This window comes from Gadus macrocephalus, chromosome 10 (assembly GCF_031168955.1).
Source record: "Gadus macrocephalus chromosome 10, ASM3116895v1".
NCBI classification, from domain to species: Eukaryota; Metazoa; Chordata; class Actinopteri; order Gadiformes; family Gadidae; genus Gadus; species Gadus macrocephalus.
In genome coordinates, this window is record NC_082391.1 from 18,635,217 (window position 1) to 18,659,439 (window position 24,223).

Genomic DNA, 24,223 nt, shown 5'->3' on the forward strand with positions numbered 1-24,223 from the left:
GTGGGGGTGTGTCCTCGGAAATATAAACGTCAGTCCGATTGTGACCCGTCTGTAGCTGTCAAGTCTGGGACCGCGAAAAGTAAGTTTCTAATTCAATTTGAGTAGGTTTCTATACGAGTGCGCCGTATCGAAAAACGGAATACCTATTTAAAGAATATCAGTATTTAACTTGGAACTCTTCTCCCAGTCCCAAAAACCAAAGAGCAGGCCTGGATGATGCATGTCGGGTACATGGATCAATTTGTGCAGATAGCTATAATGAACTGCAATGCACTGCAAAAGAACAGATACAATTATATAGATAGTCAATATTCAATGTTTTTTTTTTCAATTCAATATTCAGGGGCATTTGTGATTAGAACGGAAGTTATGGAGAGACGCGTATTTATCTTTCTTCATTAAAACGCACACCATTACGCACACGGTTACGAATGCCAAAATGTGGGGACAGGGTGTTGATATGGAATTTTTTTTTTGGTCTTTTTTTTCAGTCAAAGACATGTGTGTACCGTAGGCCTATGTCATTTCGTTGTCGGTATAGGGACACCTTGAAACACAATTTTCGATGTATGTATTTCTACATTTCTGCATTCGACTCCAGCTTGTTGCGAGCTCAGCAACCATCTGTTGCAGGCTACTAGAGTAAAGTTGAAGCAATAAAACTGTTGAGTTAAACTAAGCAGAAGTGATTGACTTACTGATGCTTGGCAACGCTGCCACACTCCGATGGCCACTGGCCCTAACGCACCATCGCACTCGATTCTCTCTATTAAATCCGTTAGAATGCATGCTGAATGACTGATGAATAGGTTTTTATTATTTCATTTGGAATATGTTGCAACATTGTATAATCTCATGATGCAAATGAGATATATATATAGATAGGCCTATATATATATTTCTTTTTTTTCCAATGGTGATGAGACTAACGACTTGTTTTCTGTGAGTGAACTGAGTCGTATTATGCTTTTCTTTACGCAGAACACAAAGAAATCACCTCTGGGATCTAATCTTTATAACAGGCTATGGTAGTTGCATTTCAATAAAATGCAATATATATTTTTCAAATATGGCTACTCGCTACTTCACTAAACACAAATAGCCTAGGCCTACTAATTGGAACAAATGTATAGAAACCATTTGCTTATAAACCAGCCATGTGAATATCTAGTTAGAATCTGGGCAAGTAGTCTCAGAACCAGCTCTGTAGTTATCGTGGTTTCAGTAAATATTGGTATTGGTCGGCGGAATGGTAAACAAGCCATGCCTAAAGGGTCTGGTTTACCCAGGTATTACTTCAGTCTGTCTTGGCATGGGCGGATTGGTAAAGATGCCATGCTATATATAGGGTGTCACTTATCTCCAACCCATGAAGTTGTATATTGTTTTGTGTTGACCACTGTAGTGATGAGAAGTTCAGATCTTTTTTTTGACTCGGATCTTCGGATCTCGCTCATTCAAATGAACAAATCTTTTCGGGTCGGATCGTTCACCTGTAGCCTGGTCCTATCAGACTCTCGAACTTCATTTAATTTGCACAGAGAGTCTGGACCTACTGAATTAACAAACGTTAACTCACTTGAAGGCGGGTGTCTGTTGAAGTTTCAAACTATTGGATCTGCCCAGTCCCACTCTGGATCTGCCATAACCAATTGCTAATGTTTGGCCGGGAATCACGTTGCGCGCAGGCTGTAAACAAACCAAACACTGCGCGTGAAGATGTCCTTCAAGGAGAGCTGACATTAACTTCATTGTTCTCAGCCACTCCCTCTGTTCGCTGATTGGACACAGAAAATTTGGACGGAGAAAACCCACTAACCGCAGACTTATGCTGTAATCCATTTGGATGGTTCACCGGTACGTGCAAGTTGTAAGTAGCAAATCTCACAGCTTTCTTGCGGCATTTCACTGAGGCACGCCCCCTTTTGGTCGTAGTATTTCGTCGCTTTGATAGTAGATCGAGTTCATTGAGGCTGAACGTACTACTCGTCTACGAAAATGGCTGCGCCCATAAAGAGATTTTTTTCTTTGTATTTGCATAACATTGGTCATTTTAATGTCGATTTTAAATGCTTTAACACACTTGATTACATTACTATTTTATGCTGGTCACCAATTTATGCATTGTAAGGTCTTGCTGTGCGTGCAATACAATGTAAAATTGTGTTTGTTTTCGAGCTGGTTTGCTAAAGAGGCTAATGTAGCTAAAATAACAAAGACAAACCAATGAGAAACTGGAATAATACTACGACCAAAAGGGGACGTGACTCCGCAAATTCCGCAAGAAAGCTGGGAGTTTTGCAATTTACGACTTGCACGTACCAACGTACCATCCAAATGGATTACTGAAGGGAAATTCAATTTGAGTGGAAGTACTTAGGCGGGCGCAGCCAGGCTAGTTCACCTGCGCATGCGCAAATCAATATGGCGGTTGATTCTTTGTATTAGATCCGTTAAAATGCATTCCGAATAATAAAAAAATATATATTTAATATATATTTATATTTAAAATATCGCAACATTGTATAGCCCTCACGTGACTTCGCCACTCTATTCGGCTGTTAAGTCGTGACGTATCCCCCTTTCAAAATAAAACTTCCGGGTCCAACAACTCCGTCGAACATCAAAACAAACAACAATGGCTGAACCGGTGAACCTTTTTACGATAACTTCTTTCTTCAGTGAGACACCTGAAAGAGTAAAGAATGTGTTGAATTCGTTTCACTCCAACAGAGTGCTCAGTGTAGCTGTTTTGCCTGGGGGAGTTATCAAGGGTAGCGTCCAGCATCACAGAAAAATAAAGTTTACGAGGTTGAGGTGAGTTGGAAGTTAGCCGTTGACATCTAGGCTAGTTGACATCTAGGCTAGTTGACATCTAAGTTAACGTTAAAGATGATACGTTATTCCTTGTTCTGAATTAAGTTATACTCAACAACAGCACAGGACTGGTAAAACGTTGAACTTAAACGAAGATGAAACTAAAAGTATATAGGTCATGTTTTGTAATGTAAGTGAAGTTAGGAAAGTCGGAAAAGGCGTGACTTCGCCACTCTATATATAAGGATAAACACATTCTTTCTGTGTTAGGCTTTTTTGTGCAGAACAAAAAAAGATCACTTCTCTGACCTAATCTTTTGATCAAATATTGCAACTCGCATGTCAATATCGAGTTAGAATCTTGGCAGTCGTCTCAGAAGAACCAGCGCTGCAAGGAAACTCAATCTCAAATATTAATATTACAATGTTATGAATATAAAAGGTGATGAAACATCATTTTAATCCTCTGTGGCATCGTGGGTTCAGACTATATGACTCAGAGAGTGGTAACCTCGAAATAACGTGTGTCAAGTAGGCCTTCGATAGAGTAAGGCGCTTGCGTGTTTACTTGGTGATTTACGGTAACACACGTTGGAGGCTATGTTAGAATGAGTTCTTAAGCAGACAATTCTACAAAAACTACACGATACAGCCAAAATTCTAATATTCATAATCATCCCCATAACTAGGTTTAACAAGGTGTTTCTCCATGTGCAGGACATACATTTAAACAACAAATAGGAAAAAGGTCCCTATGAAGTGATGAGCATTCGCAAATCGTAGAATGAAATCAACCATCCACTCACAGATACGGATCGTAGGTAGGCTATTCGATCATAAAAGCAATGCGCATGAACAAATCCAAGAACAAATAATGAACACCCATTCAAAGAAATCGTGTGTGCCAAAAGATTCTCCAAAGATTCTGTCTTTTTGAACGAATTGTCCATGTATCACACATCACTAGACCACTCTAGAAGAAGAAACTATTCAAGACTGGTGTAGCACTACAAATATGGGTTCCAATGAGGTACATGTTAAAATGTACACTTGGACTTTGAAAAGGGAAGGCACATAATTGGAAAAGACTGAATTACATTAAATATTGCTATCAAATAAATCCGGAAATAAAAACTAGGAAATAAATATTTAAATATATTTAATTAAGTAAATAAATACAGTTTGAGTGAATAAATATAGTTTCAATTCATAAATGGTGTTTTTCAAAATGACTACTTTGAATTATTTCAGGGGCCATGAATGAATTAATTAATTAATTAATTATTTTAGTGCAACATTTATTTCACAATGCCACAATAATTTATTAATGCCATATTCATTTTCATTATTCCCCCGTTATATTCAAGTGAGTGGGGCGTGGTTGTCTCAGACCCCAACACCAAAGCAGCCCTGAATCACTGAAAACAGTTTTAATTAATGAAAGAAAGTCTGGGACAAGGTGTTGTGGTGATTGACGATATGGAAGACTTTGATGGGCTTTGTCAAATAGCATTCTTATATTGTTAAGATGATGCTGTTTTATGTGAACGAAACAAGTAAAAGCATAGTTACACATATAAATAAAGGAAAATAATTGTCAGAGTATATCGTGCTTGCAACAATTTTAATCAAGTTAATCCATTTCAATGACTCGTATCACAGACTCACTGTGGATGCTCTAATCTTGGCTGCCACTTAGATACTTCCGGGTCATTTCAGTCAGTTAGGAACCTTCCTAAGCAAAGAAGACAGACTGCTACCTTGCTTGTACCGGAAACCAAAAAAAGGCAGTTAGGTGGTTCCATTACGGAGATATTTTACCAAAGAAACACATTTAGGAGTACAGATGAAAAGCTGTCACTGGGGAATGTAATTAGTGCATTTCTACAGTGGCCTGTCTGTCAGTGTTGATTTGAAATCTTCACAGACACTTGTTCACAGTCTACTACTGATTCTGAATCAAGGCAGACACAGCCTGCTTTCTGTGCACTTCGACGTCCAGTATAGGTAATTGTCTTTAAGCAATAATCCATTGCTTGGTTCTCATGTATTTGTTTTATATGGATCTGCTTTGTCGGCTACAAGGCAATACATTTACTTTGACCAGGGCAGGGGTACAGGAGGAAGGCAACCGTGGATAATGCTCAGTCTTATAAGTTAATAAAAAGAGTATTAAGTCAAGCTAAGAGCTGATGTCTTCAGGCTGGGGTGGCCAGTCTTCTCCTTTACTTTAATATGGAGAGGCTCTGTCAGCGGTTTAATATGCAGAGCCTCTGTCACTGGCTTCACTGGTTCACGGACACGTCAGGAGAGCAGGGATTAACTGCTGAGAACATTTATTAGATTTTTATATAACTTTTTTATAACTGTAACCTCACTATTTGTTGCCAGCCTTGATTATATCTAGTTGCTTGAATCCTAATTTTATTCATGATTTCAGATGAATCTGGAAGTTGGGCATAGTTGGCAAGAAGAATATTATTAGAAGATTATTTCAAAGGCATTCAGAAGACAATAAGCATCATTTTCTCCTATCCCATATTAAACTGCTCAAGGAACTTATGATCAATGAAAAATACTTGTATTATGCCCTACTTGTTGTATTTCGGGGCAGTAACACTACTGGCCAAATGGTTGTTGCTGTATTTTATTTATTTATCTCTCTCATCGGGGCCCTATTAATGCGTCTAAATGCTTCCACTTTGAGCTGTTGTCAGGCTTATCAGTAATGGTTCACTTCAACCTTTCCTGGTGACACCAGCGCTCAGTGGAGCGAGAGGTCCACGGCAAACAGCACTCAATCTGTTGACCATACCTACCATGTCCAGAGCCGGCTAGGGCGGCCAACGAAGCAGAAGTGCATTCAATTGGCTTCACACGATTAGCGCGAGTCAACAGCGGCGCATGGTTAGCCTCTTTCTCTCGTCCGCCGTCGCCATGGTGACCGGTGGATGCTATGAGGCCACTTCCGAAGACGAGTAGAGCTATACCAGGGGGAATATTATACCAGGGATACCCCGACTTCCCCCCCCCTGCACTGTTACGCTTTGTGTGTGTATGTGTGTGTTTGTGAGTTTGCCTTTGTACAAGTGTGTGTGTGTGTGTGTGTGTGTGTGTGTGTGTGTGTGTGTGTGTATGTGTGTGTGTGTGTGTGTGTGTGTGTGTGTGTGTGTGTGTGTGTGTGTGTGTGTGTGTGTGTGTGTGAGAATCTATGGGTGTGTATTCTACACACAAAGCGAGCGTGGCCGGTGGAGTCTCCAGTCTGCCCCTCTGCTAAGGATGGCATTCTCGTTTCAATCAGCATGCAGGTCAGACCAGCGGGCCCAGGCAGTCAAGGCCTGGAGGGGGCTTGGCTGGGGGACTTAAAGTACAAGACGGGCTCAAAGGCGAGCTGTTTCCAGGCTCTCTCTAGCGTGGCTGCACAGTGTTGTCAGAGGGGCCAGCTGCAACCTTCCCACCGCGGCCTTCATCTGGTCTGAGCCAGATCTTGGCAGCAACTGCCCCCCTGCCGTACATTCCGTGTTATTTATATTTCGGTTCATTGTTCGTCATTAACAACGAATGAGTTGATCCCCACAAAATGAAAGAAATGGAATAACCCCCTAAACTGGAGCAGTGCCATTATTGCTGTGGAGGAGGCGGGTCGGTCGGGGGGGGGGGTTGTAGTGTACTATTGATTTTCTGTGATGTCCTTGACTCCAAGGGCTCAGTGTACATTGAGCAATACTTATCTTCCATTAAGAGGACTGGACCCCAGCAGCGCTCCGCGTCCACCCTTCACTGACCAATCAGCACGCATGCTTTTAGCGGCAGTCCTCCGTGCTGCGCTGGGCAAACACCGACGTCTGTCTCAATGTTTGTCCACGTCAGTTGCCTAACAATTTATCAGCCGTCAGTAAGTAACCCGGGCAGCTGGGGAGCTTGTTGGGCCGGCGCGGACATCAGAAATATAAATGAATGCCGCAAATAAATGCGGCATATCTCTCAGTCTGGTGTCGGACTAATACGGGCTCCTTCAGAACACATTGGCGTACCAGAACTCATTGCTCCCCCCCAACCCTGCCTCAGACCCTCCCTCCCGCCCCCTGTCTGTCTGTCTCCCCCCTCCGGGCCTCTCCTCCCCTTTGCACTGTCCTGTGAACGTCACTGCAGTGTCTGATTGGGGGGGGGGGGGGTGGTAGGTGGGTAGGACCGGTGGCTTGGTCCATGGTCTATTGAGACCAGCTGGGGATAGAGGGGAGGAGCGAGAGTGTACATAGGGGCAGTTCAGATGCCTTAAGATTGCATTTGGGGACTCGGCAGTGTGACGGCAGTGTCTTGGTGGAGTTCTGCAGCTTGTTGGACCCTGCACACACCGTGGCTTTCTTTTGGTGTCCCGGGCCGCTACTGCTTCGACTAGCCGTCGTGAAAGTCCCGTGGAGGACGGATATTTAGTCGTCCTCTGACTGATTTAGTTTTATTCGTCGCAACTTGGAATCATTGAATTGATATTGCGTCAGCATAGAGATAGGTAAGTGGTGTTGGAGGAAATCTTGCATCCGACCGTATCAACTTTTTTCTTGGAATTATTTTAACTACTTTACTGAACTGTAGTGTTAAATGTGTATGTTTCCTAATATGTATGCGTGTATGTATGCGTGTATGTATGTATGTATGTATGTGTATGTATGTATGTATGTATGTATGTATGTATGTATGTATGTATGTATGTATGTATGTATGTATGTATGTATATTAAGCTAAAATTGTTTGCCTCTAGTTTAATTGCGGATTCACATATGATAATAATATTTTGATTAGGTCATCATTTTTATTTAAGCATTTAAATATTTTTGCGTAGTTGTGTTTACAAAAGTCAAGAAAACATTTAAACTTTAAGAAAATTATGCCTATTTTTCTATCCCTCCAATCTTCCCCTGTAACATAATTCACCCATCATTGTTATGTTAATTTGCCCTATTTAAAATGAATCACACTTTGTTGGATATCAATGCCCATCTAAATACTAGTCACATTTGATTTATCGCTAAACTTACCGGTTGAAAGCAAAAAGTAGCATCACACATTCTCTATGCACGAATAATCCACTCGTCAGTCATTGTTCTGAAATTCCGCGGCACCCCAAGCTAGTTTAGTTAATCAAAAGGACAGTTGCATGCATTACATAACAGACTGCTAAACTTCGTCCTTTACTGTAAAAAATACTCCCATCAACAATACAATTAGTGTGATGAATTGGAATGCCAGCCTGACGGCCCCCTCTACGAGGCAGTCCTTTGAGCACTTAGATATGCATCGTTAACCACAGACAACGGGTTATAATCAGACCATCACCATCTCCAATGGGACTTTGTCGTAGTTGAGTTAGGCTTACACTTTATTGGCTGAAAGAACTGTCCACCCCCCCCCCCCAAAGCATCTTTCAGTGCGTACATTCTGTATCATGGGTGGCCCCAGGGGGATCAAACCCCTAACCCTGGCGGCGTTGATGCCATTCTCTGCCAGTTGAGTGGGGACCATCATCAATTTTAACTTGGACTGTATAACCATATATTGACCCAGTGCAAATATATAATCCTAGTCCAAACTGCTCCGTCCCTGATCAAAAGGTTTTGTGCATTTGTTTTCGGTTCTGCACGACCCGTTCCCCAGCAGTCGGTGTCACCATGCTGGGCCAGGTGTTATCGTTCGGTCGCTCCCTGGTGCGCAGGAAGGTGGTGGACATGAGCAGCCTGGAGGACTCCAAGCTGTGCCGCTGCCTGGGCACGGTGGACCTCATCGCCCTGGGCGTGGGCAGCACCCTGGGGGCCGGCGTCTACGTGCTGGCCGGGGAGGTGGCCAAGGGCAACTCTGGCCCCAGCATCGTCATCTCCTTCCTCATCGCCGCCCTGGCCTCCGTCATGGCGGGGCTCTGCTACGCCGAGTTCGGAGCGCGCGTCCCCAAGACGGGCTCGGCGTACCTCTACAGCTACGTGACGGTCGGGGAGATCTGGGCCTTCATCACCGGCTGGAACCTCATCCTGTCCTACGTCATCGGTGAGTTCTCTGGCTACGCTCACGGCCGCAGTAGCTGAGGAGGTAGAGCGGCTCGGCTGGTATCCGCTAGGTCGCTCGTTCGAGTGTCGAGGTGTCCCTGAGCAAGGCACCTCACCCTAACTACTCCAGATGAGCTGGCTGTCGCCTTGCATGGTTGACTCCGCCATCGGTGTGTGATTGTGTGTATGAATGGGTGAATGTCAGGCATTATTGTGAAGCGCTTTGGATAAAGGGCTACATAAACGCAGTCCGTTGACAATTGACGCTTCCCGATTGGGCTGAATCGAGGTGACGCTCGTGGTGGCGAGCTGATGACGGGCGCGGCGGTCTCTCGTAGGCACGTCGTCGGTGGCGCGGGCGTGGAGCGGGACGTTCGACGAGCTGATCGGCGGACACATCGAGAGGTTCTGTAAGACCTACTTCAGCATGAACTCCCCGGGGCTGGCGCAGTACCCCGACTTCTTTGCCGTCTGCCTGATCCTGCTGCTCTCCGGTAAGGCAGCCCATTGCCCAGAGGATGTTGATGTTGATACTGGTTCCATTGATGGTAGTGAGACAGATGTGTCTTCTCTTCTATAAAGGGATCAACCTCGGCAAATATCATTTTGAATGTGGGAAAGAGGATGTTTGTAGAGTGCCGGGGTAGGCCATTTCCTTTCTTAAGGCATTTTGACCAAATTAAATAATATAATACGTCATAAATAGATGTGTAATAGATGTCTAAAAGAGGTTGAAAATAGACATCTAACAGATGGCGAAAATAGACATAAAATAATATACTGTATTTTGTAATACAGTAAAAAAAAACATTCAATATGCGCAATTTGAACGATAAAATATTTGTAAGAGATATGCTGCAGGGCATTAAAGGGCAGGTCACTAGACGTATAGTACATCAAAGTCTAATACCCTAAAGTTCACAAGACACTATCTGAACAAAGTATCTCTACATGCTCCTCCTCCTCCTCCTTCGTCTCCCAGGGCTGCTGTCGTTCGGGGTGAAGGAGTCCGCCTGGGTGAACAAGGTCTTCACGGCCGTCAACGTCCTCGTGCTCCTCTTCGTCATCATCTCCGGCTTCGTCAAAGGAGACTCCAAAAACTGGCAGATCTCCGAGGAGTGTCTCGTCAACGTCACCATACTAAAGAAGTAAAAAAAAGCGTCTGACTGCTTGAGGAACTCGGGGGAACTCAAACTGTTTGTCTTGTGATAACGAACATCAGCTTGTAGGGGGGATGTAGTGTAGAACGTAAATTGGTATGATGTAAGTACCGGTTAGTATATCACTTTATTCCTACACAGTACAAACTATATCTAAATTGTTTTTATTTTCACATGAGTTGTGCGTCAACCACGATTTGTCCCACTCGTGTTTGTATTTACTTTACTCAGTGAATAAACAGTGGTGTTGGCTGTGTGTGTGTGTGTGTGTGTGTGTGTGTGTGTGCGCTTCAGGAATCTATCTGCGTCAGCCAATGTGAGCAGTGCCTACGGTGTAGGAGGGTTCATGCCCTACGGGTTCAGCGGTACCCTGGCCGGTGCAGCCACCTGCTTCTACGCCTTTGTGGGCTTTGACTGTATTGCGACAACAGGTAAATGGAAGGAACAGGTTGACGTAACCTGCAGTGTTTAGGTTTGTGTTTTGTTGCGTATTTATTCGATTGTTTCTGGGACATGACGTGAAATGGGAAAAAGTCTAGGGGGGGGGGGGGGGGGGGGAGAGAAAGGTGTAGAAAACGATTATATAAAACACTTTTTTATTTGTGTGTGTAGGTGTGCGTATATCTGTATCAGTATCTCTGTAAATATGCACACTTGTGTGCATGTGTGTGTGTGTATCAACCAAACTGTGTGTGTGTGTGTGTGTGAACAGGGGAGGAGGTGAGGAACCCCCAGAAGGCCATCCCCATCGGCATCGTGGTGTCTCTGACCGTCTGCTTCCTGGCGTACTTCGGGGTGTCGGCCGCCCTCACCCTCATGATGCCCTACTACCTGCTGGACGAGAAGAGCCCCCTGCCCATGGCCTTCGAGTACGTGGGCTGGGGCCCCGCCAAGTACTTGGTGGCCGTAGGGTCCCTGTGTGCCTTGTCCACCAGGTAAGGGGCCGTCTATATTTTCCCTCAAAGGATCAAAAGTTTAAATTCAATTCGAAAGATGATGTGTTCAGTATATGATAAACGTTGATTTTTAGTTATTGGGGCTACCGGGTTCCAGTATTTTATGTAACCAGTTAGTTATTTATAAAATTGCAGTTATAGTGTTTGATTGACTGCAATTGTTGTGTCCCGTAATGGAGATTGACATGCGACAATAATGATTAGTCTTGTACTGGATTGATTCTGCTTTCCCTAAGTGGTGGGGACTGCATCTGTCTTGGTTTTGTACTTTGTGCCGCTGTTATAATGTGATAAGCTTGAATTACATTGAGCAGTGTATTCAATTCAGTACGCTGTGTTTCCGTCTTTCTTCTCTGTGGATAGTCCGTGGGCCTGTTTACACAACGATAATTATCACGATTTTACTACCGTTTTTGGAATATCCACTGTATCTCTATACTGTATCTAGATTCCAAAACTCATGTATGAACAGGACAGGCACACCATGCTCACACCTGCCTCAGCCTGTTCACACATTGGGGGTGCAGTTTTGCGAGAGGTTATCCCCGCTTGACATCAAACCTGAGTCTCTAGATTAGTGCGAGATGGCCTGCGTGGCATCCATCTTGTACTAATCTAGATTGAATTGAATGCTCATTACCTCCGGAGGTACTTTTGATGACGTTTGTCCACATCTCTCGTAAAACTGTTCCCACGTGTTCAGATTGAGAAACATCTCTCTTTGTATCTCGATCTCAACACCCAATTTCAAAACGTGATTTAAAGAGTAACTTGTGTAATCAAGGCCTATGTAACAAAGTTTTTAGAGACCATAATGAGAGTAATAGAGCAGACACTCAAAAAAAAATAGAACTGTGTCAAAAGATATTCACAGTTATGTAATTATTGTAAGGTAACAAAACCAGGCTTTGGAAACAACACTTTAATAATACTATCAACAGAAAAGAAAGACACACTAAGACATTGATTTACTCTTATGCTTTTATACGCTGTGTGTGTGTGTACGTGTCTGGTGTGACTTGGTGTGTGTGTGTGTGTGTGTGTGTGTGCTTGTGTGCGTGTTTCCTGTGGTTCTTGACTAATGTGATGCTCTTGCATGTCTCTTGCCCTGTGCTGCAGTCTGCTGGGCTCCATATTTCCTATGCCGCGTGTAATCTATGCTATGGCCACGGACGGGGTGCTTTTCAAAACCTTAGCACGAATCAATCCTAAGACGAAGACCCCGCTTATTGCCACCATGGCGTCCGGTGTGGTAGCAGGTGAGAGACAGGGATCGTCCAATAAGATCACTCCTGCCAATCGTTGTCCCCCAATCGACTGTGAAAGACCCGGGTTCAAGATGCAGACCTCCCTAGATTGTACTCCTAAATATAAACAACAGCTGAAATATCACATTTAGATGACATTGAAAGGACTGACTTTCAATGAGGTGACCTTCACCCAGTTAAGTCCAAAAAGCGAAAGTGCTTCTGTACTTGGGTGCCATCTTGATTCTTTCACGGTTGTGCAGGTGTCCACTGTAATGATTTCTTCCCCCAGAATGTCCTCTACTTAACAGTGAACCGTCTTTTTCCCAGTCTGCTGGGCGCCATGTTCCCTCTGCCCCGCATTCTCTTTGCCATGGCGAGAGATGGCATTCTGTTCAAATTTATGTCCAATGTGAGTAAACGGCAGTCGCCTGTGGCAGCCACCATGGCGGCAGGCACCATCGCGGGTAAGCACGGAGAGAGAGAGAGAGAGAAAGAGAGAGAGAGACAAGGAGGCTTCGTGTTTTTGTTGGTGCTTTGCCTGCCTGGGCCGTCAAAGGGCTGGAGCATCAATCGGCAGGCTTTTGATGAGCCCATGCCCCCCTGCGCATGTTCCCTTGATGGGCTGGGCTGGGTGGTGGTGGTGGTGTCAGTGTCGGTGGGGATAAATGCATGTTAAACATGGTGATGTGAGTGGTGTTTTTTTGCAGCATGAGAAATCCCTCAGCCTTCATCATCATCTATGTACTGAAGATCCACCCCTTTTCCACATCTCTTTATCCTTAATCCATTACACTTTAATATCCCAGCATCACTACTTTGATGAAAGTTGTTTTTTTTTGGAGCCAAACAACAATACCAATCTAATATTCCATCCTGTTAAATTAGATTTAACTGGAACACAATGGAAATGTTCAAGGAGTAAAGAGATCATGTATATTGTTAAATGCATTTTGAACCCATGAGCTTATGCTGCACTTGGCGTTAAATAACAAGGTGAGGGCAGAGGACTGGAGGAAGAGAGCTCTGATCGTAGCGGCTAGCTGCTGAACTCACTGTCTCTGATGCTATAATGTGTTAGCGTCAGGTGGTGGATTACATCTCAAACAACCCGAGGTGCGGATCCTCAATATGGATACACAGAACACAGAATTAATAAGGAGAGAAGCTGCCTTTGATAATCTCGCCTTGCTTCCACTTCAAAAAGACAGAAAGACTAACAGACGTAGAGACAGCCTGGTCTATTGTTTAATCACAGCTTAAACGCTGGCGTATGATTGCAGGAGTACTGGGCTGGCCGGATAGCCGTGTTTGAACCAGGCTGAGAGATTAGCTCCGTACTTGGGTCAGGTGATGAGGATCTTACAGAGGATCCCGAGACGATATTCAGTGTGACTCGCAAGGATCATTTGACATTGTCTAACATAATACAGAGTACAAGATTGCATTCAATTACATTTTATGACATCGGATTCCAGTTATATAGTCGTACAGTCGTGTTATAATTGGTTTCCTATGTCTCTTGTTCAAACCCTTGATGCTATTCTGCGGATGTTTCTATTTTGCTTGTGTGTCTGCAGGCATGCTCATCTGTATTTGATAACATAATTTGAGCCGCTTCACAGCATACACACCCCAAATATTTGTTATAAATACAGACATAAATAACATCCATTCCTAAGTATTTACACGTATGCATTGTATTGACACACCTTTATGCATTGTTGTGACCATCTGGTCTGAATTGTTCTTCATCTCCTGGCCTCAGCCATCATGGCCTTCCTGTTTGACCTGAAGGCGTTGGTGGACATGATGTCCATCGGGACCCTCCTGGCCTACTCCCTGGTGGCTGCCTGCGTGCTGATCCTCAGGTAAGACCCTCACAACCTCCCCGTTGGAGCCGGCTTATTTAAAAATGGCAAGAGCACAGTTTAGAAAATAGCCCCAAGACTAATTGAGCCATGAACCGAGAGACCTGCCTATAGCGAAGAGGTTGGAGGTGTGTGTATGTTTGTGTTTGGGTCCATGCTGTTGCACTGCGCCGGTGATGTAATCAGCGGTGAATAGTCCCATTGTATAACAGCTCAAAAAGCTGCCTGAACACACGCGGCTGTTTATTCAATTTCCACGCCTTGCACAACTCCCCGATCTCGATGCCGCTGACAAGGAGCCGCAGCTCCGGTATAGCTCCATACACTACGCTCCTGTTTATCCACCCTTCTCCTGCTTTATAAATACCCATCTGGGCCTCACTTGTTTCCTGAAGTGATCTGAGTTGCGCAAGAAAACCATAACATGCAACAAACACGTTTCCCCCCCGAATGAGACCATGGGAAAAGTGGTTTTAGAGCGGTCAACAGCCAGCGATAGCAGGAATGTGGGTCAAAACATCTGGATACCAAACGGGGCTTTTATTGGTCTGCTCTTTATTGACCTACGAGAATGGATGTTCACACACAGCTTCTCGAGAGGCAACGGAGCTCTGACATATGGTCTTGTCGTAGGCCGTATTCCAATCGTCCTCGGTTCCTCGACCTCCAGATGTTCTGCTCCGTTACCAATTAATTATTAAGCTGGAGGAGCAGCCTCACGCGTCCCCAGAATGAGCTGTTGGCAGAGGACCAGTGTTTCTACACACACACAACATGCTCTGGAGGTTCAGATCAACAGACAAATCAAGGGAGGATGTAGCGATCGGCCCAGAACGGCCGTCGTCCACCAGTGAGCGAGCAATAGGACGAAAGGCCTAGGAACAAGATTTGGAATTCAGTCGTCGTCGCCTTAGAAAACCCTGCAATACGACAACCTTTTGACCTTTGACCATGGCCCAATCCCAAAGTGACCCCTGAGGACTAAAGACTCACAGACTAAATTGATCTCGGGTGCTAAGTGAGAGTGCGTGAGGCCACATTTTTTCTGTTTTTTTGTAAATTCAATGAAAACAATCGGCTACAGCAATTTATTGATATTAGAAAATATTTATTTTTACTTTTGAATACTTCAGTATAAAGGATGTATTGAATAATTTAGTTGATTATTGGCCTACACATACTGATCATAAGTCAGAACGGGCTACATTTGGCTGAATTATAAAAGGTATAAGTAGTAATATGAAGAGCCGTTTTGGAGCCAAAATAGCCGGCTCTTGTTGGTGAGCTGATTCGGCTCACAAAAAAAGGCCAAAATTCCCTGCTGGTCACGCATTGACAGTAGCGTCAGTTTTGTTTACCTTCCTAATTTACGGATTTCCCTATAGTCTCCGCGGTAAACTTCACAACGCTTTGAACTGTGGGTAATTCCCTTAGTGAAATCTGCGCTGATGCGGACTCACGGAAAGGACTCGCTAAGTGTGGACTCAAACCCTCACGCCCTTTGGAATTCGAAGCCTTAATAATTTCTCGAGAACGCGCAGCAAAGTCTGTGAGGCCGGACATTGAGATTGGGCCATTATGACCTTAGACCCGTGACATTTAACCTCCCAGGTACCAACCGGACTGGGTGCTGGAGAAGAAGCCGTGTAACGGGGAGCGAGCGTTCCTCTCCTCGGAGGAGGGCGAGTCGGACCTGACGGAGTCGGAGGCCCACCTCAACATGATGAATGGAGGGGGCTCCACCCTGCAGGCCCTCCTGCAACCCCCCTCCACGCCGACCGAGCACTCCTCCTCCGTGGTCAACATGGCCGTCGGGTTCCTGGGTAGGTGACGCGTACCCCGACCCCCCACGGTTTCTATCGAGCAAATCAAATGTAAAAAAAATATGAAAACTGATTTTTTTTTGCGTGAACAATAGACAAATTACTAACTATTTCAGCCATCTGCTGTTTGCCCTCATGGCTCAAATGGACCTCTGGCGTTTTAACTGCTAAAGATGCTGCTACTTTTATAAATATCGTAATAAATATTTTTGAGTTAACAAAATCGCAGTAATCATCCTAGACAGCAATTCAGTGCCCCTAAAACCTTTTTTAGTTCTTGATCACTCCCTTATTTGAAAATGACTATCGCTTTTTGACACAGCTTGTTACGGGGAATTACACTCGCACACTGTCTTCACGTCCAATGTGATTAAGGAGCAGGGTGGAGGGGGGGGGGTTAGGCCTCTTGCAACTACTCGTGTAAGCTGTTGACGTTGGGGATCGAATACAGATCTTTTTAGCTGGAGTTTGAACACCCAACCCATAATAATATCCTGACACCCGGTAACATGTGTTTTGTGTGTGTGCGGCCCCTATGCAGTGATCATTGTTTGTATAGTCAGCTATCTGACCACATACCATGGGTACTCCATCCTGCGCCTGGAGATCTGGATCCTGGCCACCCTGTGCGTCTGTCTCATCCTCTTCGGCGGCTGTGTCTTCCTCATCTGCAGACAACCACAGACCAACAAGAAGGTTTCCTTCATGGTGGGTCCACTACAGGCTCTGTGATTGGCAGATCAAACCAGGGTTCCTTTGTAATGGCATTGATGACTTTATGACCGGGGAAGGATTTCCGGTTGTTCTGCCTTTGAATTGTGTGGTCAACTATTTTGCTTTGTTGGATTTATTTTCGTTGTGGTCAACATGACCCATGCATAACGTGTAATCTATCGTGTAGATATTCTGCATTGTGATAAGCAATGTTGAATACTATGTCATATACCGCATAAGATACTGAGTACATACTATGTTATATACTGCATAACATCAGATACAGAGTAAATACTATGTAATATGCTGCATAACATAAGACAGGGGTGATGGTAGAAAAAAAATCCTGAGCCTGAACTTTTTTCCCTGGGAGGTTAGCGGGCCCCTAAGCCAAGATGCCCTGGCGTAGTTATTGTTTGTATAGCATACTGAGACTACAGATACAGCCATACCAAGAAAGGTCATTAGGTGGCAATTATAATGCTCCAACGTAATCTAGGAATTGCTATGAGAAAACTATTTAATAGAAGCCTCAATGTTAAGTGAAAACATGCCATTCTTAAGCTTGTCGGACAGATTTCTTTTAAACTCTGGCGAGATGCCGTGTGTGATAAGATAGCTCGCATGCTGCCTTGAGACAGACAGATGCGTAAGGGCGGGTTTATCCTCCGCTAATTTCTTACACAAAGTGACGCCAGCTTCCAAAGGGCTTTTCGTCTCTACCCTCCTCCTCTATCAAAGACCAGCGCATTTTATTCTTTGATCCTTTATCGACAAGTTTGGGGTCTTCCCCTGGCTTCATAAAGTTGCAGTCCATGACTTAGGCTACGTTTCGCGTTGTCATTTGAAGTTTATGGGAAACACAAAACACATTCCCACGTGGAGTGACTGCTAGAGGGAAGAGTAGAGTGAAAGTGCCTCTCAAGCCGCGTTCACACCAAAAGCGACGGGGCGACGCAACTCCATACAAAGTCAACGTATAGATGCAGAAGCGGAGAGGCCATCTGGAATGCATTTTCGCGAATTACTGCCACGGCCCACGTAAGTGGACCGGCCCACCCGTCCACTTATGTGGGCCGCGGCAGTAATTCGGGCTGCTGGCAACTGCTAGCAGCCGCTGTGTAGTAGGTCACGCGAACGAGCAATCGCGAAATGCACGAGAGATTGACCCCCCTCCCGGGCATGCATAAGATACAGAGTACATACTATGTACAATAAGGTGGAAGGCACTGTATTACTACTTACTGAGTAACATCCAGTGATTTTACCCAGGTGCCCTTGCTGCCATTCCTGCCCATCCTGAGTATATTCGTCAACATTTACCTCATGGTTCAGCTGAGTGGAGACACCTGGATCCGCTTCTCAGCCTGGATGGCTGTAGGTGAGTACCTCCCCTCACTTCACCCTCCTCATCTCTTCATCCATCCCCCCCCCCCCCCCCCCCCCAACTACCTACAGAGGGCATGGCATTCTAGTATAGGGGGCGGGTTCTGCGAACAAACCCCCAATTTCTGCAGTCTCCCTGCAGGCATCTTTTAGCAAGAGGCCCCTAACCCCTACAGGCTCATAAATGTATAGTCACTGGGGATAAAAGCCTAATGAATCCCTCCTCCCTCCACGTCGTCCTTGGTCTCCCAGGCTTCGTCATCTATTTTGGGTACGGCATGTGGCACAGCGAGGAGCGCAAGCGGCTGCAGGCCCGGCCCAAGGGCAGCGGCGCAGGCACCTCCTCTACCACCGGTGCCTCCACCACCATACAGAGCAAGGTCCCGACAGCCAATCAGGAGAAGCAGCACCACGGCGGGAAGAAGGCGGGCACGGGGGACTCGGAGCGAGGCATCGGCCAAGAAAAGACCAGCAAGTTTTAGAAAGGAAACGACAGACAACGACAATACAGATAAAACATGCACAACAAACATTTTGTGAGAAGTCGGGCATTAGGGGGGACCGATGCATGATACAATGCATCCATGCAGCTACGCCTTGACATGAGCCCTCGTCTGCTGCAAGTCTACCCGGCTCGCTCACACACTCTCTCTATTCTAAAAGGTATCATGTAAATGTTATGTTTTATCGGTGGAGGGGGTGTGGCAGGGGGAGGGGTATGCCGAGGTCGGGCATGTCCGGACAGCAGGGTAACGTGGTTGGGAGAGGGTGACGGCCAGCCAGAGGCACGGCGGGCGTGCCGGGTGGGGAAGAGGACAGGTAACACACTGGAGAGAACGACGCCCATTCTGAATTTAGGTCGACAGGCTTTAAACTGTGCATCTCGATGGAGGGTTTGTTTCTGTCTGTAGACTTTCTTGTTTTGTACTGTACAGATAAATTACAACCAGGGTGATCCGTTTATTTTTGTCTTTTTATCTTTTTTTAGTTTCTAGATACGCAAATAAGTGAATTGATTAAATTGTGTGTTAAGCTGTGCTATTATTACACTTGATGCTCTCTGGTGGAAATTGTAGGTATTAAATACAAGTGTCATTTAACCTGTGCCAAATTGTGAGACTATTCTATTAGATTTGGCTACAGAAACTTGTTGCACGCATATTTGACCTGTAAAAAACAAATTGAGTGAACAAATGTAGTGAAATGACCTGCTGTAGTAAAATGACCGGTTACTGCTAACCTTTGACCTTAAAGGGTAAGCAGGTCATCCGTCCACGTGGGACAGTTGATTGGTTACTAGTCGTTGGTACGTTACGTTCAGTCGTCTTTTTTAATTGTTTCACTATTTTTTCTTTAGTTTTTCGATTATTATTTGATGTTACATTCCTATACTAAACAAAGATGTTCTCTCTGTTTTTAATCTCTGTCAGAGTATCACAGACTTGTGTATTTTTCCGTCTTGTTTCTATCTGTTATTTGTATTAGCTATGTCGCTGTACGGTTATTGGCTGTCTGGTGTTCATCGTTCATTGAAGAGAGACCCATCAGATGTAGTCTGCATATCCACATTAGGACCTGTTGTTTTGAGGATCTGATAGTATTGTTTGACCCTCAAACTGTTGGGAAATTAAAAATTCCTGTTCTTTTGACTTTACCATTAATTTCTCTGAACATGTTGAGAGTGGCTTGTGGGCATATAATGTGTTCTTGAGGATATATATATATAATTAAACTTTAGTTAGCATAATGTTTGAGTATTTATCTTCCCTTTTTGGTGCATCTTTGCCTTGTCAGACTACATTGAGGAAATAATATTTTGAACCATTATCAGTTTGACCTGGAGTTTTTGTTTAATGTGGAATTAATGCAATTTCTACTAATGTTGAATTTTCATGGATTCGGTTTGCCCTTCAGTTAAGTCAATTCAAGATTTTTTCAGAACATGTACGTTTCCACAATGGAATTATGTGTTATAATTTGTTACTAACAATAAAATAAAACAAATGTTTTTGTTTTATTTAAGTAAGACTAGTGTTGATTTAATAAATCACTACAATTCTTTTGATAATGATTGAATTTGAGATATAACTGTCTGCTGCCGTTGTAGTCGTCGCAAAGACAAACTGAACTTTCACCGACGCTGTATTTATCCAGCAGAGGGCGCCAGAGCGTACATGCGTGAGTATATTTGCCTCCCTTTGACATCTGGAAAGAGAGAGTTATTAGAGGGTGGGGGAGCCCAAAGTATTCCTCTCCACTTTCCTCTCGGTCTAAGAGGAGAATGGATCTAGGAGTCTAACCGAGTTGTTAAAAACACCAGACGGTCCTATCGCCATTACCCCCACCCTCCAACTGCCCGTGACGCTTCTCCCAGGTATCCGAGGGTTCTCCACCCCTGTCCCACCTTAGAGGCCCCCAGACCGCCTGTTGCAGCCCCCGTGCACATCATGAAGCTGGGCTTCGTCCTCTGCCTGGCTCTGGCCTGGGTGGAGCTCCAAGACGGTATGTACTGATCACAGTTTTCCATATCCTCAGCTTCTCCTTGTGGATGCCTTTCTTTTGGTTTATTCATTAAAGAAAAGTGCAGTTTTCCCCTTTTGATTTCAACGGTGACGTCCATAGATCTCCACTATTCTGGAGGAAGAAAAAGAGAAAAATCCTACAACTTTATTGTCCACACAAGGTGGAAAATTGCCTTTGGCTTCACTTGGCATGATGTGACATGTGAATAGTAGTACTAGTGACTGAAAGACAAACTGAGAAGGAGGAAGTCACAGCCGTAATGCATTGTCATATTACAGGAGAAAATAAAACACATAATCCTTACTTTAAATGTGGATTTGATTAGCTTTTTTCCTTTGGTTGAGAAAACTTGGACGACGTAGTGTTTTTGATATTTTTTATGTGATTCTTCTGCCAATGAAGTGAAATCAGTTACATCTGCTTTGTGCATCATCTTTTTCTAATTAACCCTGCCATTTCCCATGGGATGTTTACATCCCATGCGGGTTCCTACCGGTATGCATTTGGTTCTAAAATAACACGTGCCAGAAATAACGAGCCTAACATAAGTTGGTTAATAAACAGCAGCGTTTAGTGATTAGTTTAGTTCATCTTCTTGTTGCCAGTGGAGGCACGCTATTACTCCCCTTAGCTATCGGCGCTGGAGCTAAGCTAACCCGGATGATGCATCTTTAATAGATAGGGGTATTTTGACAACCAAGGAAACGTGTTACTTTTGATGTTCTAGGTGTACCTGGTCCAAAATGTCCATGATGTCAGCAGTCTTGGCATGTTGATCCACCTTTGGCACGGATGACTCCGATTAGCTGACTTGAGTGGATGTCTAACTGGCAAAGAACTTATCCTCAAGAGGAACAGCCATGAGCCTCAGGAACTCTGCATTGATCTAAAACAAATGACAGTGAATAAATAAAAAGGAAATGCAAATGACCTCACATACAATCTCAGTTTTATCAATCCTAGCTTTAACAACGTAAACACTAAAGCCTGCATACACAACAGGCAAAATGTCAATGCAACGAAAAGTTTAACTGAATATGTAAATTCTGTCAATAAACAGTGTTAAATTCAAGAGTCATTTCAGTTCCATTGTTAGCATACCTCTTTCTGATGGAACAAGGCAGGCCACCTGTCTTTAAAGTCTTGAATGCTGGGTTCTTGGTTGACTACCTCTTGTCTGTTGGCAAACGTGCAAGCCATTTTGTCTGTTATTACCCTTTCGTGGTTCCTTATCTTAACATCTGTCAGAAGTTCTATCCTCTCTTTTTCCATGCTGTCCTGAGTTTCTCCAGTAGGGAAGGATGGATAGAAGTTAGCTTCGGCTGGTATTGGCCTCTTCACCTTTTTAGCAGGGAAAGCATCCGTCGTTGATTTCGATTTCAGGGAATTTACTGACAGCTCTTGACACCCCTGCTTGGTTCAAGATGACAGACTGGGGGGACACAGAGATTCATTAATAAAACGACATGGTAATGACACATGCACATTTTCAGATACAAGCATAGATTGTCCGAACACATTGATAAGTTACATGATATGGCACAAATCCCAACAAACAGAAACACTATGCGTTTTGGAACAAACGATTGATTGCATTTATATAGCGCTTTTCGAAGAGGCCACTTACATTTAGAGCGTTTTGCAGACGGTTTTATCCAAAGCGACTTACAATAAGTAGGCCTACATTTGTCAGAAGTAAGAGAAACGAGAATATATCGCTGTCAGTAGCCAACAGTAAGGATGTGCATAGCACCTCTGAGGTGCTGCGTTCCCCAGTTTCCCTTTCCCCACAGAAACGGGTTCTGTCAGGTCATCTGTTAAAAGATTTAGGGAAGTCGAGCATAGAGAAATATTTTGGTAAGATCGATATTGATTGAAGCTTACTAGAACAGTCTCCTGGCCATTTCTATCCATTGCCACTTGCTCGTATATTTTACTGAAATAACTAGTCAGGAGCGTTATCATCCCTTGGACGATCTGTATGCTTTGTTGATCTGAATACACGTTGTGTCTCAAGAGTGATACTGCCTTGGGTCACATTGATTCTCAAGCTCGCTGCTATGCTTAGAGACGATCCAGAGCAAGAGACTACACAACATCAGGCGACCAAAATGATAGCGAAAGAGCGCATAACAGTGTTTTTGGCTTGGTTGTAGGCAGTGGAGGGAAAAACCACATTAGGTTTTGAATAACTGGTGTATGGCCTCTTCTTTTTGGAAACGAGACAAATACCATTGTCTATAATAACATGGACAGTCGGGTCACAAGTTGATCTGGCTGCCTCCTGCTCTTAGGAAGAAGACTATTTGTGGTTTTTAGTACTGCAGCTGATCAAGGCTCGGTCGCTCAACGGCACAATGGAATGGAATCTCAACTTGAAATATTTGTAGGCTACCCCAAAATGGTACGAGTTCGAATCCCGTATTTATTATTAAAAGAACACACACATTTTCCATTTATTTTGGCAAAAATGGTTCTGCGTGTCAAGTTTCCTCCAATTAGACCCCAAATACGAATGAGATGGGTATTTTTTTGACATTTTATTTAAAAAAAGCAGCTACAAGTCTTTTCCCGATTTCCATCCAACAGCTGTCGTAGCCACGACAACAAGCGACGCATTCGGCTGATGGTCACCAGTTAACACGGTCACGAGTTGAACTGAAACACCGGCAGTGTCCGCTAGCAAAATGCTAAATGAAATAGCAGCAGAAAGCTGTTGCTACTGATCGGTTAATAGCAAAACTATCACTATATTTGTAATGCCACATTACCTTTAGCACACCAGTGGTTTGAACATATGGCTAACACATTTCACAAAATCAGTTAAATTCATGCATCGAACATGTAACACCACTGTCACCAATGTCAATTTACTCGCTTACAAGATTACATTATTTATGTATACGTATACGTTTTTTTTAGGGTCAGCCCAGCAAACGGAGGCTTTTGTGCGCCTTAAGGTACGGCCACACCAACCGCGTTACTCGCGTAATACGCGTATAAAATCGGCAATTTTTCCATAGGGAACCATTGGTTTACGCGCGTATGAGCTGCGTAGATGCGTTACATGCGCTAAAGCAACATTTTTGCCGCGTTAGCCGCGTATGAGCTGCGTATATACGCACCTAACGCACCTACGCGCCTACGCCCGGAGTTCAAAAAATGTAACTTTCAACGCTCCAACGCGTGATGCTTAGCCGCGATAGCCAATCAGCGTGGAGCTTGACCCGACGTCACTGGCAGAGAGTAGTGACGCTTGCACAGAAGCATACGGCCGACATCTTTCTTTATTCTGGGTGGAAATAGTAACATAGTTACGCCATTAAATGCGTTTATGTAAACATTTTTAGCGAGAAATTTGCATTTTACTTACATAATGTTCGCTCGGTGAATGTGAAGGATGTTTGGTTTGATAGTTATGACGAAGAGTGAACGCTCCATTCACTTGCATGGACAGCGTCTCTGGTTGCTATGCAACCTCAACGTCTTGGCGGACTATATATCTGCTGATCAACACTACGAATGCTGGAAACACACCAGACACACCATGTGAAGTTATTTAACCCGATTATTGTTATTTATATCTGAGATTATTTAATCTAACCCGATCCAAGCTCTATCATGCACCCAAACACGGCGGCGTTTGGGTTTCCTTCCTCGGACTCCTAAATCCAGCGCAGCCACAGGCGCG

At 44.2% G+C, this 24,223-nt stretch overlaps 2 protein-coding genes and 1 long non-coding RNA gene across 7 annotated transcripts in view; 2 read left to right on the forward strand and 1 right to left on the reverse strand.

Moving 5' to 3' along the window:
* slc7a2 (solute carrier family 7 member 2) lies at positions 1-20,031 on the forward strand. 5 transcript variants are annotated; one of them, XM_060063569.1, is made up of 12 exons: positions 1-79; positions 8,470-8,853; positions 9,191-9,346; positions 9,835-10,000; positions 10,307-10,443; positions 10,725-10,947; positions 12,088-12,227; positions 13,984-14,086; positions 15,698-15,909; positions 16,451-16,617; positions 17,896-18,004; positions 18,262-20,031. In XM_060063569.1, the coding sequence occupies exons 2-12, from the start codon at positions 8,484-8,486 to the stop codon at positions 18,489-18,491; spliced, it is 2,013 nt and encodes a 670-aa protein (XP_059919552.1). In that variant the 5' UTR covers positions 1-79; positions 8,470-8,483; the 3' UTR covers positions 18,492-20,031. The 5 variants fall into 5 exon arrangements, with proteins under 5 accessions (XP_059919552.1, XP_059919553.1, XP_059919551.1 ...); XM_060063570.1 differs by having other exon boundaries at positions 62-79; positions 8,473-8,853; XM_060063568.1 differs by lacking the exon at positions 1-79 and adding an exon at positions 7,038-7,327.
* LOC132466430 (uncharacterized) lies at positions 19,469-21,967 on the reverse strand. The gene is made up of 3 exons (XR_009527854.1): positions 21,634-21,967; positions 21,266-21,418; positions 19,469-20,643 (listed from the first exon to the last, which is right to left on the reverse strand). It is a non-coding gene; the product is annotated as an uncharacterized LOC132466430 (long non-coding RNA).
* pdgfrl (platelet-derived growth factor receptor-like) overlaps positions 20,184-24,223 on the forward strand; it is a 10,646-nt gene continuing 6,606 nt past the window's right edge. The window contains exon 1 of the mRNA XM_060063616.1: positions 20,184-20,511. Coding sequence (XP_059919599.1) covers positions 20,457-20,511 — 55 coding nt within the window. The 5' untranslated portion in view covers positions 20,184-20,456. The remainder of the gene's footprint in view (positions 20,512-24,223) is intronic.

Bases quoted from the DNA above. Each gene is read 5' to 3' on its own strand.
- slc7a2 (XM_060063569.1), top strand. From the start codon at position 8,484: ATGCTGGGCCAGGTGTTATCGTTCGGTCGCTCCCTGGTGCGCAGGAAG. The intron at 9,347-9,834 runs GTAAGGCAGCCC...TTCGTCTCCCAG, and splicing joins CCTGATCCTGCTGCTCTCCG to GGCTGCTGTCGTTCGGGGTG. The intron at 18,005-18,261 runs GTGAGTACCTCC...TTGGTCTCCCAG, and splicing joins CTCAGCCTGGATGGCTGTAG to GCTTCGTCATCTATTTTGGG.